The sequence below is a fragment of the Arvicanthis niloticus genome, chromosome 10 (assembly GCF_011762505.2).
Source record: "Arvicanthis niloticus isolate mArvNil1 chromosome 10, mArvNil1.pat.X, whole genome shotgun sequence".
NCBI lineage: Eukaryota > Metazoa > Chordata > Mammalia > Rodentia > Muridae > Arvicanthis > Arvicanthis niloticus.
The window spans coordinates 25142648-25160901 of NC_047667.1; the positions used below are offsets into that span (position 1 = coordinate 25142648).

The window sequence follows — 18254 nt, forward strand, 5'->3', positions numbered from 1 at the left end:
TAAGACCTTGCTTCTGGACTACATAAGCAATCTGCCCCTTGCCCAGTGCTTGAAGGACTTCATGAGGTTCTCCCTAGACTCCAGCCCAGTCTCTCTTACCCAGGTTCAGTGCAGCCAATCACAGCAGGACAGGAGTGGCCTATCCCCTACTCAGGAGCCCCCTCCTCTCCTCCCTCCCTTTATGGGTGTGTCGCACACACTGAAGCTTAATCAGGTGAAGTGTACCTGCTTCCCAGTGCTGTGGCAGAGCAGCTGAGCCAGAGGCCGAGGGAGATGCAGAGAGGCACACAGGCAGCTTGGAATTCCTGCAGTCTCCTGGAGTCCCTGGAGTCCCTGGAGTCCCTGGAGCCCCTGGTCAGGAACAGCAGTTCAAACAGTAATGAAGATCTAACCCCAGGCAAGTAGCTGATAACTGTGTGATGGAGACTGAGGGATGTGTTTCATCCTAAAATAGAGTTGGAGGAGGGGGGCCCTGTTGACTTAGGGCTTAGTCACCCCCTCACAGCTCGCCTACCCAAAGGAGAAGAAATAGAGCCGGGCCACCTGCGGAGGGTGGGATTGCAGCACCCACCTCTGGGGCGGGGGAAAGATGGGATTAGCTGTGCTGCCAGGGACAGTGCCACCAGCCAGTGTTTGTCCATAGACCTGCCCCCTAGAGAGCCTGCTGGGGTTAGCATAATGCCTGGCAGTGCCTAGAGATCATCGTGGGTTTTCTGTATAGAGATTGGCTGGGAGATGCTTTCTTGGAGAGAAGCTAAAATGTGAAGGGATTAAATAGAAGAGAGAGTCTTGACTTTGGTCTGAACCCAAGAGGTGGTCCCACGAAGTGCAGGCAGCAGTTAGGGGGCAAAGCTTTTTGGGCTGACTTGTGAGAGCTCAAATCTCAGCTTCATCACTCAGCAGCTGTGCAACCACGGGCCGTTTGCTTCCTCACATCTCTCCCAACACCTGTGGACGGGGTCAGTCGCTGCTGTCTCCAGCGTTACTGTGAAAGTAAAATGAGTGTTTGGCATTCAGCGTAGGGGGAAAGTTATGGGAATATGTCGCAGCTTCTAACACTGAGGCTTGCTAGATTTACAGTCCCCTTGAGGCCAACTTCAACTCTCAGGCCCTCAGCTCCCCCAAGTCTGTAAAATGGGGTAAAAAAGAGACTCAGGAAGGAACGTAAGGGGATTAAATAAATTGCTAGCACAAGGTTAGGTATCCAGTAAGCAACCGCCATTCTCTGTGATATGAGCCAGTGTTGTGCTGGTTAACAATATAGATTTTTCTCCCCCTGACACCTGGGCCTTTTATTCGGGGACAGAGATTGTGTGATGAGTGTTATCTTTTCAGGGTTCGGGACCTCTGCATATCAGCTCTGCTTCAGACATTAGTTTATAGATGTGGTTCTCAACAGGGCCTGCTCGACATACTAATGTTCAGCTAAGTATCCGCTCAGGAAGAATACAGTTCTTTCCCCTGCCCAGTGTAGGCTACTTTCTGGGCACCTCCAACCTGTCAGGAGCAGTGCTGGGCCCTGCAAGATGGAGCAGTGCACAGGGTAGCAGTCTGCATTCTCTAGCGAGAGTGGTATGCAAAAATGTGCAGCAAGGTCGATGGACATGCAAGAGGTCCCCGCCAGTGCTCCAAACAGACTATGGCTAGGAGAGACCAATAGACAAAGGCTTTGAGAAAAGAAAACGAATAAAAACAGGAGAGGGCAGAGAAGGGACTACGGACAAAGAGATGCTCAAACAGGTCTCAGTATCAGCAGCAGCAGGAGGAGGAGGGGTGAATGGGTCTCAGTATCTAGGAGCAACAGGAGTGGCCGATGTCCCTGGAAGGGAATATCCCATGAACACAGGCTTGGAGGAGAGGACCCAAGGCTGGTAGAGAGAAGGAAGGGAACAGAGCAGCATCACAGTATAGCTAAGGGCTGATGGGGACTGCAGTGAGCGAGGAGAATGTTAGCAGCCCACTGAGAAACCTATGTACCAAGCAAGGGAATCAGGACCACAGGAGGTATCAGGTGTCTCTCCGGGGGCCCCATGACCAAAGTTGTGATTTATACAGATGAAGCTGGGCATCCAGAGACAGGACACCAGTTACTGCCCCCATTAACAGAAGCTGCTGATTATTGAGTACTCAGCCAAGCAGCCTTTGGAGGTCTGGTCTTCCTGGACCAGGCAAGTACTGGTGCTAGACCCATCCAGAAGAGGCGTTTTCCTCTGCCCTCCCTGGGTTAGCAATGAGATGGACTCCCCCCACCCCTCCGTACTGCTGTCTATGAGAGCTGAGCCCTCGAATCTAGAATAGGACCCTCAAGGAAGGCATGGTGACGACAGGCAGCTCCTTCAGGCAATGTCTATCTCAGCAGCCCCCAGGTCTCAGCCCACGGCTCCAGCTTGCAGGCTGTCTGTTCTACAACAGGGGACACTCCTAGAATTTCTGGGATCACAATGGATTTCTTCAGCAGAACTGCCTGATTCGCCCTGACCATCCTTCACTGTCCACGGGAAGATTTCTCGTCTGTGTAGCCTTTCTTTGAGATCAGTGTGATGGAGCCCAAAGTCTTCCTGAACACTGTGGAGTGATGCTCAGGACAGGGGTCACAGCACACATCACTGGGATAACAATGCATGTCCCTTCAAGCCAGCTCCCAAACGCTGGTCATATTTTACCAGTCCTCCCCCTTCACCTAACCCCATTCTCCAGTGTTCTGGTACCCACCCCACTGGACTTGCTGGACACCTCAGAGGGGATTTCCGCCTCGTAGAGGATAGAAAGGAGCAGTTTTGTCTTAGAATGAGTTAACTTGGGACAAGAATCCAGATGTCCTGGCTGCTAAGCCATTGCCTCTTCTTCCATGTTTGGTGTACAACGGGAAGCGGTGCACAGGGTTTGCTGGATGAGCACTGTGTATTTTCGCTCTTTTGAATCTCAGACTTGCTCACTCTCCCGGGATTATAAAGATTCTTCCCTGGGCTAGCTAATGACTGGCTTATTCCAGGGCGTATGTCACTAGTTCCCTTGATTCTGAATTAAGATTTAATCATCAGAGTGACCTTGAGAGAGTCATTTCCTCACTGTCTGCTCTCCTAACTGATAAGACAGTATCCTGTAGTGAGAAGTGAGAATTAATGATATACAACACACACACACACACACACACACACACACACACACACACACACACACGTATTGTTTAGAATAAAGACTGTAAGACTGTCACAGAAGATCCTGGCTTCCAGGGTTAGCTATTATTGTCTGGTCTGGGCATGTTCCAAATTCTAAGTTGTTGCTGGCTCCTGAACTAGCAGGCTGTTTCTGTGGTGAGTCTATGAGGTCCCCTGATGATAAACTGAGAACAAGTTTTCCAAAGCTCAGTGCAGGCCTGGAATGACATTGGAAAAATGGTCCCAAACTGAAGAGAAGATGATGCCTGGTTAGTAAGGGATGACATCACAAGCAGTAATGATGGTCTTCCTTTGAGATCAGTCTGGAGCCTCAGTTTGCAAAATGGCTTAGCCAACTTCCTCGCTGGATCATCAGTCCCGGGTGCATCAGACACACAATACTGCTAGGCTGGGATGCAAGCACAGGGTGCTTTGCTTTCCACCATGTGGGGCAATTTATTCTCTCCTTGGCTTCTCTTGGGTGGGATTGGTTTTCTCTGTCATGTAGAGGGAGCAGGAGCCCAGCCGCCCCAATATGAACCAACCTGCCTATACCAACCGTGTGACCTTGTGTTACTTAGCTACTCTGTGGTTCAGTTTCTTCATCTGAAACTAGGGGTATTGTCAGTTCTGACGCTGAAGGCTTGGAGTAGCTCTGGCACGCTGCCTGATACGTGGGTGAGTGTTAGGTGTGTACACTGGGCATGGCTACTACCATGTGGTCCTCTGAGGCTAAGGACAGCAATCTAGGTCATTCTCACCAGCATCCAGATTACACAGAGCTCCTCAGAGGAGTTCAGGGGACATTTGTGGAGGTGAGTTGACAGACAGATCAGACCTGAGGCAGAAATTGGCTAGGCCCCTCACCCAGCTGCCAACAGACTGCTTAATAATCATAACTCCTATTAAAGCCCAGGAGATGGGGGCTGGAGAGATGGCTCAGTGGTTAAGAGGACCTCTGCTCTGCCAGAGGTCCTGAGTTCAGTTCCCAGCAACCACATGGTGGCTCACAACCATCTGTAATGGGATCCAACACACAATTCTTCTGGTGTGTCCGAAGACAGTTACAGTGTACTCATATACATAAAATAAATAAACAATTCATTAAAAACCCCTAGGGGCTCCTGTCCAGCCAAGAAGACCCTGAGACATCAACCAACTAGACCCCTGGTAAATTGCAACTAAGCTTCAGGACCCCAGGTGGCACTCACAGTCTCTCAGGTTCAAGGATTACATGAGCTAAGGAAGTAGAGTGCTAGGCAAAGCAGCAAGCACCAGAGGGCGCATCTGAGTCGAGTCCTTCTCAGTAAAACTGGCTGCAGAAACGGGACAGGGGAGCAGTCAGGGATCCCCAACCCTGAGACAGGGGGGCAGCAAGGAAGGAATATGAGGGCCTCACGGGGTCTCACTTTGGACTAGGCAGATCAAGGGCAAGTGGGACTGATCCAGACTGCCGAGTCATGCCAATCCAGCGGACACGGCATCATTTCCCAGCCCCTCTAAGGTACAGGTGAGCTTACAGTCATGGGATGTGACTCCTGGTCTCCTGGGGCTTGGTCCTGTAGATGTAGCTATCATATCCCGTGTAGCATAAAATGTTCCAAAATGGCTGCACATATTGATGCATATTTGAAGGCATTTAATATATACTTGTGAGAATGGCCAGGTTATTCTTCTAAAATATTTATAGGCTATTAGACAAAGCCAGCATTTTGACATTTTCTCCTTCCTCCTCCTCCCCCTCCTCCTTCTCTTCCTCCTCCTCCTTTTCTTCTTCCTCCTCCTCTTCCTCTTCCTCCTCCTCCTCCTCCTCCTCCTCCTCCTCCTCCTCCTCCTCCTCCTCCTCCTCTTCTTCTTCTTCTTCTTCTTCTTCTTCTTCTTCTTCTTCTTCTTCTTCTTCTTCTTCTTCTTTTGAGACAGGATTTTTATGTGTAGCTCAGGCTGTCCTGGAACGCACTATGTAGACCAGCCTGGATTCAAAATCAGAGGATCTGCCTGCCTCTGCCTTTTGAGCACTGAGATGAAGTGAGCTACCACTGCCTCGCCTTTTGTTTTAGAGTACTTATTTTGGATATTTTAGGCAGAGTTTCCCAAAGTATATTTAAGGCTCAAACATTTCTTAAAAGTGTTGTGTAGTTCATTTTGAATTTCCAGGCTCAACACAAATAGGTTTCTATACTGCAGAGCTTCTCAGGATCCCATGGACCCCAAGAGAAAGAATGCAGGCTGTGCTCGTCAAGTGACTGTGGAGCACTTTGGGGAAAGGCTTTCATGACTACCTTGCCCAGGGCTGGAAGGGATGCTGAGAGCCAGCTCTCCATCTACTGAGTGCTTCTTCTGGTTTAGGGCAGTTGGGTGGAGGGGAGGCCCAGGAAGTGGTCTCATTGCTGCCAGGAAGTACCATTGTGCACCGAATGTCTTAGAACCATAGAAAACGCAGCAGAAATGTGAAGAACTTGCATTCTTCTTCCAGAGCCATGGCTTGCCTGTGGGAAGGTTATTCAGCCGTCTTCTGACCTCAGACCCCAATCCCAGCCCCAGTGAAGAGAGTGAGAAAGCAAGGCGTTTAGGAATGATGTATGCAAGGAAGACTGCACTCTTACAGAACCACACCTCTATTTAGTAAGGTTCCTAATACTCCATGCACCTTTTATTTTTATTCAAATAACAAAACACAGATAATTTCACATATATGTGCAATGAAAGTTTATGTGTTGTGCATATTTAGCAAACTCAAGGTAGAAATAGTGGAGTTGACAGAAATCCACGCAACTCTTTTTTGCTGGTCCTGGAACCCTCAGTCTCCAAGACAGCACAGGATCATGACCTACAAAAATGCTTGCATTTTTTCTCCTCACCACAGCATGGCGCTGTTGACAGCCATTTCTACAAGATTGCCCAAGGAAGGGCAGGTTCTCTGATCTATTCATAGATATTAGAAGTTGGGAAGGGGGCCACTGCTCCTAATTTTTTATTTGTTTGTTTGTTTGTTTGATTGTTCGTTTGTTTGTTTGTTTGTTTGGTTGGTTGGTTGGTTGGTTGATTGGTTGGTTGTTATTGTTGGAGGAGAAGGAGTGTGTGTGTGTGTGTGTGTGTGTGTGTGTGTGTGTGTGTTTCTAAACTCAAACAAAGGATTTTTCTCATCATGATGGTCTCAGGGGTGAGCTCATAATGTTTAGCTCCAAGAAGAACTAGTAAGACATCTTCCCCGGGGTGACCAGGGTGACCTCTCTCAGCATAAGCTAAATCCTAGCAATATAACTTTAATCTGCAGTGCGGCCTCCCTCCCTCCAGCAGGAGCTCTAACTTAGTAAGATTCTCTGTTAGAACATTCAAGCCTTTCTGATCACCTGATCAAGTACCATGGTCACCAAGAGAACTGTCACAGAAGAGGAGGAAGCTGGGCATGATTGATTAGCATTTATTAGGTCATGATTCCTCACTCCAGGGTCTTGGACAAGTGACTTAACCTTTATGTGTCTCTCTTCTCACCTGCAAAACTAGGGTAGTATTAACTACCTCATGAGAGTGGTGCGAGGACTCAAGAATGTTTAATAACAGCACTTAGAACAGTGTCTTACACATCATGAGGAGTAAGGGCTAAAATTATCATTATTTCACGGCAAGTCTGCTGACTGGGGTGGGCTTCTGTTTGAGTCACCTTTCTGAATAGGTTTATACAAAAACAAAACAACAAAAAATGCTAATGCATGGACTATTTATTTTAAAAATAAGTTCTAAGTGTTGACTCAACCATGAGAAATTGTGTTCCTAAAATCGTCATTAATACAAATAAACTTCTGCCCTCTGTCAGATCAAATATAAACAATCAAGTCTCCATTTCAAATTTGTAAAGACACAGAATTTACTGGCAAGTATCTTTATGTGCCCAGCATGGTGTGAGGAACTTTAGCCTTAAAAGAAAAAGCCTTAGCCCTGCCCACTGGGATTCATGTCCCAAGTAAATTCTCAAATACTCAATCTGGACAGTTCAAGCTGGGACCTGGAAACCCCACCAGGACATCGGAATTCTCGTTCCAAAGGTGACTCTTGTTCTAAGACAAAACTACCATCGGTGGGAAGCTCCAGGTCTGTTAAGAAGAGCAGGGAGATATGAATTTTGGTCCTGATGTTTTATGCATCAGCTTCCACCCTCGAGCAAACATGAGACTCTGAGGCTTTGGATCCTTGCTGGTTTGTTGTTCTCAGTCAGCATGGAGGAAAAAGCTAACTGGGGACAGACTCAAACCTGAGAAAGGGCAAAATCCGGAGAGCATAGAGGATAGGCAGAAACCTGCGAGTGCCACCAACTTCTTGGGCAGGAAGAGGATTGGCTCGTTTCTGCCACATAGACAAGACTGGGCTACAGCCAAGGCCTGGGGATGCCCCGTCTCTCTCAATACAGGCCAATTACTCACCCATTCAGTAAACTCTGAGCATTTTCCTCAAAGAGGAGAATGGATAACAGAGCTACAAACACTCCAAGGACATTTAAGAACACTGTGAATACACATGGGGACAGAGAACAGGGCCAGAGAGGGAGAACATATAGCTTGAATCTGATAAGCACAGCCGACAGAACCTGGCGGCACTTAAACTCAACACAGACCAATTATTTCCAAAATAACAGCTTTCTAAAACCTGGAAATGGCTACATGTAATTATGCCCCACCCTGGCAAACCCAGTTTTTGGCTTAATCCTCTTTCTTGGTTATTCAGACAGGATTTATGAAGCATCTATTACATACTAGGGACAGGGCTCAGCTTGGGCAGATACAAAGTGAGTTCCAGGATGGTGAAGGCTACACAGAGAAACCCTGTCTTCAAAAGCCAAGGGGGAAAGAAAAAAATAGAAAAGAAATAGAAGTCACCTTGTAAGGTGCCATAGAGGAGAAAGCCAAGAGGTTGTGAGACCCATCTGGACCCATGTGGCCTGGGACAGGGAAGGGTCAAGTGACAGTCTGCCCGGCTGGGAGCTTTGAAATAGCTAGCCCCTGAGTGCTTTGTAATCAGGTTATCTTTCATTCACCAGAGAGAGGCTTGTGTTAACTTGAGATAGCTGCTGCGAGTCCTTCCATTAGTTCGACCAGCTCCTTTAAACGATGTTATTACTGTTAATCATGTCTCTGCGTTATGGATATGTGCAAGTGAGCACAGGTGCCCTTGGAAGCAAAGGGCCTCTTGTTCTCTGTAGCTAGTGTAAGCAGGCAGTTGTAAGCCCCTGGCTGCTGGAAACCCAGTCCTCTGTGAAAAGCAGTACCTGCTCTTAATCACGAAGCCATCTCTTTACCCACCCCTCCTCCCCTCAGTAGGCTTTGTCCTGGTTTAGATGTCAGGCCCTGGAAGGTAGCTGTGAGAAGATGATCTGAATTCTCAAAGAAAATAATATTAGTAGCTGCCGTTATCATTATGGGGTGCTTCGGGTGTGTTTTTAACTCTTTTGCTTGTCATCTTAGGAACCGTAAAGAATGTTTTCTGTCTCTCCAAATACGGAAATTTGACTCAAGGATGTCATCTGACTATTGAGGGGTGAACACAAGATGTGAGCTCAGACCAACAGGTCTCCAAACCCCCATTCTCTTTCCTCCTGATCGTTTCTGGAGATAGGAGTACCACAAAGGTCTTTCCTTAATGACATGCTGTTCACTCTTCTCTACTTTTAGCAAAGTGCTGGGCTCTCTTCTGCTAAGCTGACACGTGCTCTCTGCCTCCGCCCATGTCCCCACAGATTGGGGATCCTGCAACAAGATCCAGAGAGAAACAAGAAGTGGGGAATCTGGTCATTGAGGCTCTCAGCTAGAGCCAGGGGCAGTGCCGGTGCTGGACTGCAGGAAGAGGCAAGACTTTCAGTCCAGGAGGACCAGGGGAGAGGGAGAAAGTCCTCAGATTGCTCAACACATGGCCCCGCAGGCACCATCTCAGCAGGTACCTGTTGAGCCCCCACAAGGCTCTGCTCTTGTCCAGAGCTATGACTCACATTAGGAAGTCCAAGTCAACCCAAAACAAAGGCAAAATGAAGCCTTAGCAACTCGCGGCTCCCCAGAGTGCTAGCGATGTGACTTGTCCCTTTTGTCAGAACCATACAGACCCCTTGCAGAGGCCATTCGGAGGGCCTCATTCTGGGTCTAGTTCCACGGGGCACAATGAACAGTAACTTCTGTCGAGCTCTGGTGGACCGCGGGCCCCCGGGGGGCATGCAGCTGGGTGTCGTGGCCCCTGCAGCACAGACACCTCTGGCAGCCACCGAGCCCCTGAGCAACGTGCCCTTTCTGCTGTACCCGGGCCACTCCGAGGCACCTTACTATGAAGCCTACACTGGGGTGTTCCCCTACGTGCCCTTCCCGGGCGCCTTCGGGGTTTACGACTACCCGTTCGAGCCCGCCTTCATCCAGAAGCGCAACGAGCGCGAGCGGCAGCGGGTCAAGTGTGTGAACGAGGGCTATGCGCGCCTCCGAGGCCACCTCCCCGGCGCCCTGGCTGAGAAGCGGCTCAGCAAGGTGGAGACACTGCGCGCCGCCATCCGCTACATCAAGTACTTGCAGGAGCTGCTGAGCGCAGCCCCGGACGGCGCGCCACCCACCACCACCTCCCCGCCGGCCGCCCAAGCGGGCCACGGCAACGCCCCGCAGCCCCCCTCCCTGGTGACCGAGTCCAGTGGGTCCTCCTTTTCCTCTTCGCCTTTTTTGGAGTCGGAGGAACCCAGTCTTTGATCTGGCCCTTTGACTTGTCCCTCTAGAAAACAGCTTGGGGGCTTCTGGCTCATCTGTGCCAGACGGATGTTCCAGGTCCATGATCCCACCTCCACCCAGTTGAGCCAGACGCGCGGGCCTGGGTTAGAGATGGCGAGATAGGGATCCCAGGAGGTGATGACTGCGGGGAGGAGCAGAGCCCTGGACAGCTCCTGGACCGGCCACAGCTTGTCTCTGCTGTCCACCACACCAAGTCCCCTGGAAGCCAGCCGCACTTTTTGACTATTATGTGCCATGCCTGGGCCTTCCACAAGATGGCCTCAAATACTAGCGAGGAACTTGATGGCCTCTAAAGAGCAGGAATTCTGAGGGAGGGACAAGGGAAGTGAAACCAGGCAGCTGCTTGCATTCAGCACCCTGGAGCTGACACACTTGGGAGCTGAGACTTGGGAGGAGGGTGTGCATACGTGTGTGTGTGTGTGTGTGTGTGTGTGTGTGTGTGTGTGTGTGAGAGAGAGAGAGAGAGAGAGAGAGAGAGAGAGAGAGAGAGAGAGAGAGAGAGAGAGAGACCGCTGGTGCCCAATGGCTTCCTTGACAGCAAGTGATCATCTCCCCTTTCCTACCCTTCAGTATAGTCTCTTCTGGTCTTTTCCCGGGTTAAGGACTTAATTCCCAAGACTTGTTAGCTTCTAGGGTCCATTGATATTGTGTTTACATCAAGGGCTAAATAAAAAGGGACTGTTGAATTTTGTGATTCCTGAATTATTGTCTATGCCTACCCTTTCTCTATCTTGGGGTGTTTGCTAGCTCATGCAGTCAATTAATATTTCCAGAGAGCTCAGTGTATGCTGAGACTGAATGCTGGAGAGGCCAGGGTTCTGGGGAGAAAGCACACAGACCGTGTATACTGAGGGATTGGAAGGTCAGGGGCCCTGTGAGAGCAGTGTATATTCAAGGTTGCCTGGAGCCTTTCCCTCTAGTGGAAGAGTGGCTGTGTGTCTGACAGGAGAAGGCATGGGAGCGGCAAGTGTGAGAGGGGTCCTGGTCAGATCCTGACAGACACTGAGACTGGTGTGAGTGGAGATATGCTGAGCTAGGCACCACCCAACACATTCTCTGGACAGAGCCATGGAGCTGGGGTGGGGAGAAACTTAATCTCCATACGAGGGACCTGTCTGAAGTTTGTGGCTGCACTCCACAGGCTCCTCTCCCTGAACCCCATTGCCCCAGCTGTGAAACCTTCCTGCCTTCCCATACCCCTACCCCTACCCCATCTCAAGCCTGGATATAATAAGTCACCCCTTTACACCCAGCCCTTGCCTCCTTGGGGGCAGATCGGGATGTCACTGGCTGGACTGGAAGGAATGACAGCTGCCTGGCGGCAGAAGCTTGGGCTGGGCAGCAGGGGCTAATTTTACTCGCTGGGAGCAGAGAGAGTAATCCTCCCACCCCCACGCCCGCCCTGTCTGACTGCCTCAGCAGGATAGGCTCAGTCAGGTCCAGTCCCCAAGGTGGGGGCATTGGGGACACAGGGAGCAGAGGGCAGTGGGCTAGGGGAGAGAAGGAAAAGAGAGGTGTCAGGAAAAGCATGGAGCCATCCTCACCTCAGGATGAGGGCCTGAGGAAGAAGCAGCCTAAGAAACCTGTTCCTGAGATTCTGCCGAGGCCACCCCGGGCCTTGTTCTGCTTGACTCTCCAGAACCCCCTGAGGAAGGCCTGCATCAGCATCGTGGAATGGAAGTATCCTTTTAGCACCTGAGCAAGAAGGAGCAGGGAGGGTGTGGGAGGCAGGGATGGGAGATACGGGGTGGACACAAAGCTTGGACTTTTAGTGACCTAGGCTCTTGGAAAGGGGTGAACCTACCCCAGACCAACATAAGGAAGCTCTGTGAAAGCAGGAAGGGAGGCCTCCACCACAATGGAAAGGAACTTCTCAGAGCCTGAGGAGAATACTTGGGTCATAGGTGACAACCATTGAGCTGTTGAGCATCTTGGGGAGGGCCTGTGTTTACAGGAGCCTTTCTAAGTGTGTTCAGGTCTCTGTCATCATGGGGGTACCACCCAAGGTGTTGAATAAGAAGATGAAGGACATAGCAGCTCCTGAGGAAATCCTTCACAGAGAGAGGATGGAGAAAGATGGACAGTCCAGGAACAACTTCCACTGACTCGAGTCCAAGTTACAAACGGAACTGGAGCAGTGGATTTGAGGGAAGACCTGTTCTTATTGGCTCCTGGATGCTGGCGAGCAAACGTGGATGTTTTAGCTCAGAAGTAGCGCCCTCCATCTCTCTCTGGGTTTGTTCTGGAAATAACAATGAAAATATCTGGGTTATTTGGGTGGGGGAAGGAGGGGCTGCAGAGAGGAGGCCTGTGTTGAGTGAGTTCTGAGAGAGTCAGGAATATTTGAAATATTTTTGACGTGCTCTGGAAGAATGGGATTCCATCAGCTGTTCCTTGGGGGAAAAGGAGAACGGGAGTAGCTGGAAGGGTAAGGGAGCCATGGAGCCATGGAGAGACGGCGGGTCTGGGGTCGGGCCTGGTCCCCATTGCTACTCTGTGCCCAGCTTCCTTCCTGAAGTCTCCGGTGAGAGCCGGAGCCTTCCCCTGGCAGGGTCCCCCTTTTCTCTATTCTCTTGAGCCCACTTCTCAAACAGATCTAGTCCATGCCAACCCTGTCCCTTGTCTCTCTTCAAACACTGAAGCTTCTGGGGAGAAAATGGGGTTTTAATCCAAATCTATCTACATATCATGCCTTTCACTTCCCACCACATCCATACCCCGAGGACTCTGTCTGGCTTTCCCTCCTCACATTCGCTTTCTAAATGACCAGCCAGTCAGGAAGGGTGGATCCCAGTGCTCCCTCTGGAACTGCCCACTGGGGGAGATGTGGGGGGCAGGTGTATCTGGGAGTGCAAGCCTGCACACATGAGTGTGTGCACAACGCTCTGAAAATCTGGCTGTCCTCTCCATTTTCCTCCTTTCCTAGTCCTATTCGGCCTGAACACAAGCAATCTTCAGCACCCCCCGCCGAGGCATTTTAGGGTACAAGCACCCACAAATCACTGTGTGACCTGACTGTCTCTTAGCATTATAGTGATCGTCCAGACTAGCCTTTAAGAGTTTCTAGCCCCCAACAAGGGTTACAAGGGTTCTCCTTAACCCTGGCTCCAGACCCTTCGAGACCATCATCTTGCTTACCATCTTTGCCAATTGTGTAGCTCTGGCAGTGTATCTTCCCATGCCCGAGGATGACAACAACACTCTGAACCTTGGCCTGGTAAGAAAGCCTTCCCACCCTTCCTCTTGAGTTCTGCAGTTCCAGCTTGGGAGTCACCTTGCACTTGGGAGGTGGGAGATGCTGTTGTCATGGCTCCCTCACAGGGCAGACTGATGCCGAGCTACTAAGTGGCCCCGAAGCTTACCAGACTAAACGTGTTCAGACCAATTCCATGATACCTGTCAGGCAGCATTCACAATGCCAAGCACCCAACAGGCGCAAACTTATGGAGCTGTCCTAAGAACTCCCAGAAGTAGTACCAAGACAGATGTGGAACCTGGGCCATGGCAGGGTGAGCCAGGGATGCTGAACACTAACCTTCTTCCCTGGATAGAGTCCAGAAGGTTGCCTACACTGAGCTGCTAGGGGCATATGATACAGAAATCTGCAGAAAGGGCATTGCAGGCCTACAGTGCCACTCTCTCCTGCCCCTTCACCAACAACACAGCAAATTCTGCAGTGAGTGGTTGTCATCTTTGAATTATTGAATCTTTATAGTGATCTCCATAGTATAATATTAGATCTCTGAAAAGAGATAGATAGATAGATAGATAGATAGATAGATAGATAGATAGATAGATAGATAAAAATAAAACAAAACCTACCTGAAACCCTTGAGGTTTGGAGTCTAGGTACATCATGCAGGGTAACACCCGTATAAGCTTCCAACAGGGCCTATACCCTGGTCTTACTGTTTCTAGAACTTGCTTTTATGCATATTTTAAAAATAGTTTTATTTATTCTTTGTATGCCTGTGCAACTCTTAGTGGGTACTTATAATGTCCTCAGAGGTTAGAAATGCCATTGGATCCTCTGGAGCTGAAGTTAAAGGCAGTTATGAGCTTCCCAGTGTGGGTGCTGGGAACTGAACTCAGGTCCCTTGCAAGAGCAGTACTCACTCTTAACCACTGAGCCATCTCTCCAGCCCCTGAATCTTGCCCTTCTCTTAGATGTATTCATAGGGTGGCAAACTTATAGAGAAATCCACTGAGAAACAAAGAACTGACAGGGGGTGTGACTCAAGGGTAAGATACTTGCTCAGCATCCAGGAGGCCTTAGCTACCCTTCTACTAACACACACACACACACACACACACACACACACACACACACACACACCAGGACAGGACAATGAAGTCCCATTCTCCAGGGCTTTTCTCTGCACTGAAACCACAGAGTTTGAAGAGAGGAGATCCATCTGCATATATCCAGGGCCAGAGTGTGTATCTCTGCCTCTTCTCAGGCTGGTTTCCATGGCAATCTATTCCGAATTGGGGAGACGCTGAGTGCTAAATGTGTGCTTGCTGGGAATGGAAATAACCCGAGTTCCAGGAATGGAAGGGGAGTGGGACTCAACAAAGGCAGGGCCAGTGCAGCCTCTGCTGCCACAGATGCTGCTGAGATGTTGCTGTGTGCAACTGGGGCCTTCTGCAAAAGAAGCTCAGTACCCTTGTCAATGGATTTGGGGAGAATTTTTGACCCACTCTGTGCTTCATGACTTCAAATTTTTATTCCATGTGTATGTTAAGCAACTGAATGCTTTTGGTAGTGTGTGCACTAGCACTGGGAAGGTGGAGATGAAGGATCCCCAGGGCTCACTGGGCAGCTTTCCCAGTGGAACCAATGAACCCTAGTTGCTAGTGAGAGACTGTAGCTCAAAAAAAAAAAAAAGGTGGACAGCTCCCAGGTTGCCCTCTGGCCTCCACATGCATGTACACACATGTATATGCACACATGTATACCTACACACGCATGAACATGTACATACCCACGTGGGCACACGTGTGTGCATGAACACACACACACACACACACACACACGAAGTTGACTCTTTTGCAAGAAGCTACCTGCTTTTAAGGACATCAAATCACACCTTAGTGATTATATGGTCTTCCAACTTGAAAACAAATTACTGAATAGTACTGTGGTGTTTCCTTTTAGTCTGTGGACTGGAGCTGCAGAGCTTCAGTCAGATCTGGAGCTCAGAGACATAACATAGCGAGTGCCCTAGAAGTGGGCAAGCTGGCCAGCATCACCTGGCAAGCCAGCACTCCAGGAACCACATGGGAAGTACTCTAATCTGAACTCTCTATTGTGAAGTCCCAAGAGAAGAGGCCACACCCTGGGTCAAAGGCCACTTCTGCCTAAGGCCCTCTCAGCTCCTGAGATCCCCTAAGCATCCTGAGGTCCTCTCAGCATCCTGGGGCCTCCTCAGCATCACTTGCTCATCATAATTATCTCCCCAACACTCAGAAGGGGACAATAAACAGGGACAGAACAGAAGGAAAGTGAATTAAGCATTTATCTCTCCCCTTATCCTTATGGTTACTTTGAGCCTACAGAAAGTTGGCAATATTCCAGTTGTCTACAACACTTAATCTTTTAAAAGGGGAAACTCTAGGATGAAATTCAATTAGTTTTCTTGCTAATTTTATAAATATATATTCAGTGCCTGGAAATACTCCTCAGATGTCATTGTGAACTGAGAGGACAGTTCCCGTCTTCACAGAGCTCAATTAATTAAGTCAATTAAACAATTACAATGTAACCAGTTAAATGTGTACTTAAAAATGAAATGAGCAACATATGAGGTCTGAGGAAGAGAATCTAAACTAGTCTTGGGGCCAGAGAGGCTCTCCAAAAGTTAGAATATTTAACCCAAGGCCTGAAGGATGCAGGCAGGACCAGCATCTTGTGGCTACGTATCTGTACCAGCCCTAGGAATGAATGCTCTGGGTCATGGCATTGAAATTTTCTTTTCATCATTGAATTGTGTTTTGTAAGTAGAGTCCCCTGGGAGAGTGACCCCGACAGCTTGAAGACTCGACCCCCACAAACTCTTGAATTCTGCCACCTTCTGACTCTAAACACAAGTTCTTAGATTGTTCCCTTCCTGGGGCCCTGGGCTCCCTGGCAAAAAACCTGGGAGTGGGAAGGATGGGTGTGGTTGTAGATGTTCCCACCTTGGTCTGGTTGTAGCCCACACAGTGTGAGCTCTGCAGAACTGAGTCTAAGACGCAGCCCTCATCTAGGGACACAGTGTCTCCTGGAGTAGAGGGCTAGATGCCCTTCGGTTTTGCTTGTTCACCATGGTTTGCAGTAGCAGGTTTGTGGTACGGAGAAGTGCCTGGCTCCCTTCCTCATATCTAACTGGGTCACAGGATGCTGACTGATGGTGGTGAGGCAGGTAGAAGAGGTATTAGCAGAAGGTCTGACCTTACCCATATGATAGATAGTCCAGTGACATGTAATGCCATAGCCATGGCCATTAAAGATGAGGTGGAAAAAGATAAATAGATTCTGTTTTGAGCACCTTTATGAGTGGGGATTTCCTACTTTTGGGGAAAAAAAATCTTTCATTTTTATATGAATGGAGTCCCAATCCCTGTTCCCACTCCCAGTGATACCTCAGCTGCTTGGTGAGGGATGAGAGGGTGCGGTGGGAGTATGCTTTCATGGTACTATAGGAAAGTTCCTCAGAAAGAGGGTTTGTTTGGGATAAGGAGCTACATGAGCAAAGGGGTTTTGCATTTTTAAGATGTATTTATTCTTATTCCATATGGAAACGGTTGTAAGCAGTCAGGTCTTCTAGAAGAGCAGCTAGTGCTGTTAACCACTGAGCCATCTCTCCACCCCATCAGGGCGATATTTTTAAAAGCTTTTCAGGCCCCCACATGGGGTGGAATGGGATCCAGGAAAGGCACACAACGCTCCCCCTGCAGGAACTGAAACAGGCCCTGGGGATGGAGACAGATAGGAGGGTGCCTTGAGAAAGATTTATGAAGTGTGCTGGATGGCACTTGCTGACTACTGAAGATGACTAACTGAAAGGGGCTGTAGAGACAGAGCTCGGGGAAGGCAAACATGGCGCTAGGGGTTCAGAGCAGGGGACAGACAGGTGGTAGTGTCACTTAGAAAGGCAGCTTGGGGAGTAAGGTAAGTTCATAATGAATCATTTGGGTTACAGGTACCTGTGTCTACAGCTTGGATAATTGGTTCTGCAGGGCAGAGTAGTTAGTGACAAAGGTCTCCTGCTGTGGCATGTGCCAGACCAGCTAGGATGTGGAGCAAGCAAAAATGGCTTTCTGTCAGTGCCCTGCACAAGCCAAGTCTGAGTGTTGGACCATGACTATGATTGAGTGCCCTGGCACTTGACTGAGGGGATGAGCTCAGTCCCCTCAAAATCCTTTCCCATTCTCTCTTTTCTAGCAGTCCATGAGAGCACCAGACCTGTATTCAGACCTGGGGTACCCTTCTGGTTCTGCCTATTGTACAGTAGGGAAGCCACAGGTCCTTCCCAAACAGAAGAGGAAACTGAGGCCCAGATAGGGCAAGGAGTTATGGGAATACGCAATAGGTCAAAGGGGTAGCAAGATGAGGACCAGACTGTTGGTATTGTGTTCTGGAAAGCCTTATGGTCCAGTGATGGATGGAGATGTGGGTTCTAAGATCAGTCACATTAGAGGAGCAGTGGTTAGGGCAATGGATCTGGACTAGAATGGATACTCTTGGGTCCTAGTCCCTTCATGGAGATGTGTTCTTGGACATATTGCATGATCCCCACGTTTTCTCAGTATCTTTGTTTGTGGTGGAACAACCTGGCATACTTGAGAGAGGTTTCTGTGTGAATGAAGATCTAGGCTGTAGTACCTTGTACATCAACATAAAAACCTTCATGATGAGGGACTCCGTGTTCCTCAGAATGGGTGACCCAGCCAGGCAGGCCCTGGTCACTAGGTCCTTAGGTTATTCTAGAATCCAGGAATACAATCCCTAGTGGATGTGCCAAATGATTATGTCGGATAAAAAAAATCCTTCCTTTCATTGAGGAAATGACAATATGCTTGTCCAGTATCCATAAGGTCCTAGGATCGATCCCCGGAAATGGGAGGAAATAAATTCCTCTTCATCCAACCCACTGTCTGTGCCTGTTTGCTTTAACCCTTCATCTCTCTTTGAGGCCCCAGTGTGTCCCACCAGCCTTCCTGGTTCCCCATCACCATGAGCAACAGAAACATTGTTGTGGAGGGCTCCATCTATCCAGTGTGTCTGCTCAGACATCCTCATGGGTAACACTGAATGTTCGCAAAAGGCTCCATTCTATACAGTATAGTTCATATGTTTCCCAGT

General features: G+C 49.2%; 2 protein-coding genes across 3 annotated transcripts in view; both read left to right on the forward strand.

Moving 5' to 3' along the window:
- Positions 1-9301: 9301 nt before the first annotated feature.
- Positions 9302-9868, forward strand: Ascl5 (achaete-scute family bHLH transcription factor 5). The gene has a single exon (XM_034512705.1). It carries the CDS (start codon positions 9302-9304, stop codon positions 9866-9868), a length of 567 nt encoding a protein of 188 aa, XP_034368596.1.
- A 1458-nt stretch (positions 9869-11326) lies between these two features.
- Cacna1s (calcium voltage-gated channel subunit alpha1 S) overlaps positions 11327-18254 on the forward strand; it is a 66562-nt gene continuing 59634 nt past the window's right edge. Inside the window, exons 1-2 of one of the 2 annotated variants that reach the window (XM_076941266.1) lie at positions 11327-11587; positions 13019-13124. In XM_076941266.1, the coding sequence (XP_076797381.1) occupies positions 11436-11587; positions 13019-13124 (258 nt within the window). In that variant the 5' untranslated portion in view covers positions 11327-11435. The remainder of the gene's footprint in view (positions 11588-13018; positions 13125-18254) is intronic. The other variant, XM_034512989.2, reaches the window with a different exon arrangement.

Bases quoted from the DNA above. Each gene is read 5' to 3' on its own strand.
- Ascl5 (XM_034512705.1), top strand. From the start codon at position 9,302: ATGAACAGTAACTTCTGTCGAGCTCTGGTGGACCGCGGGCCCCCGGGG.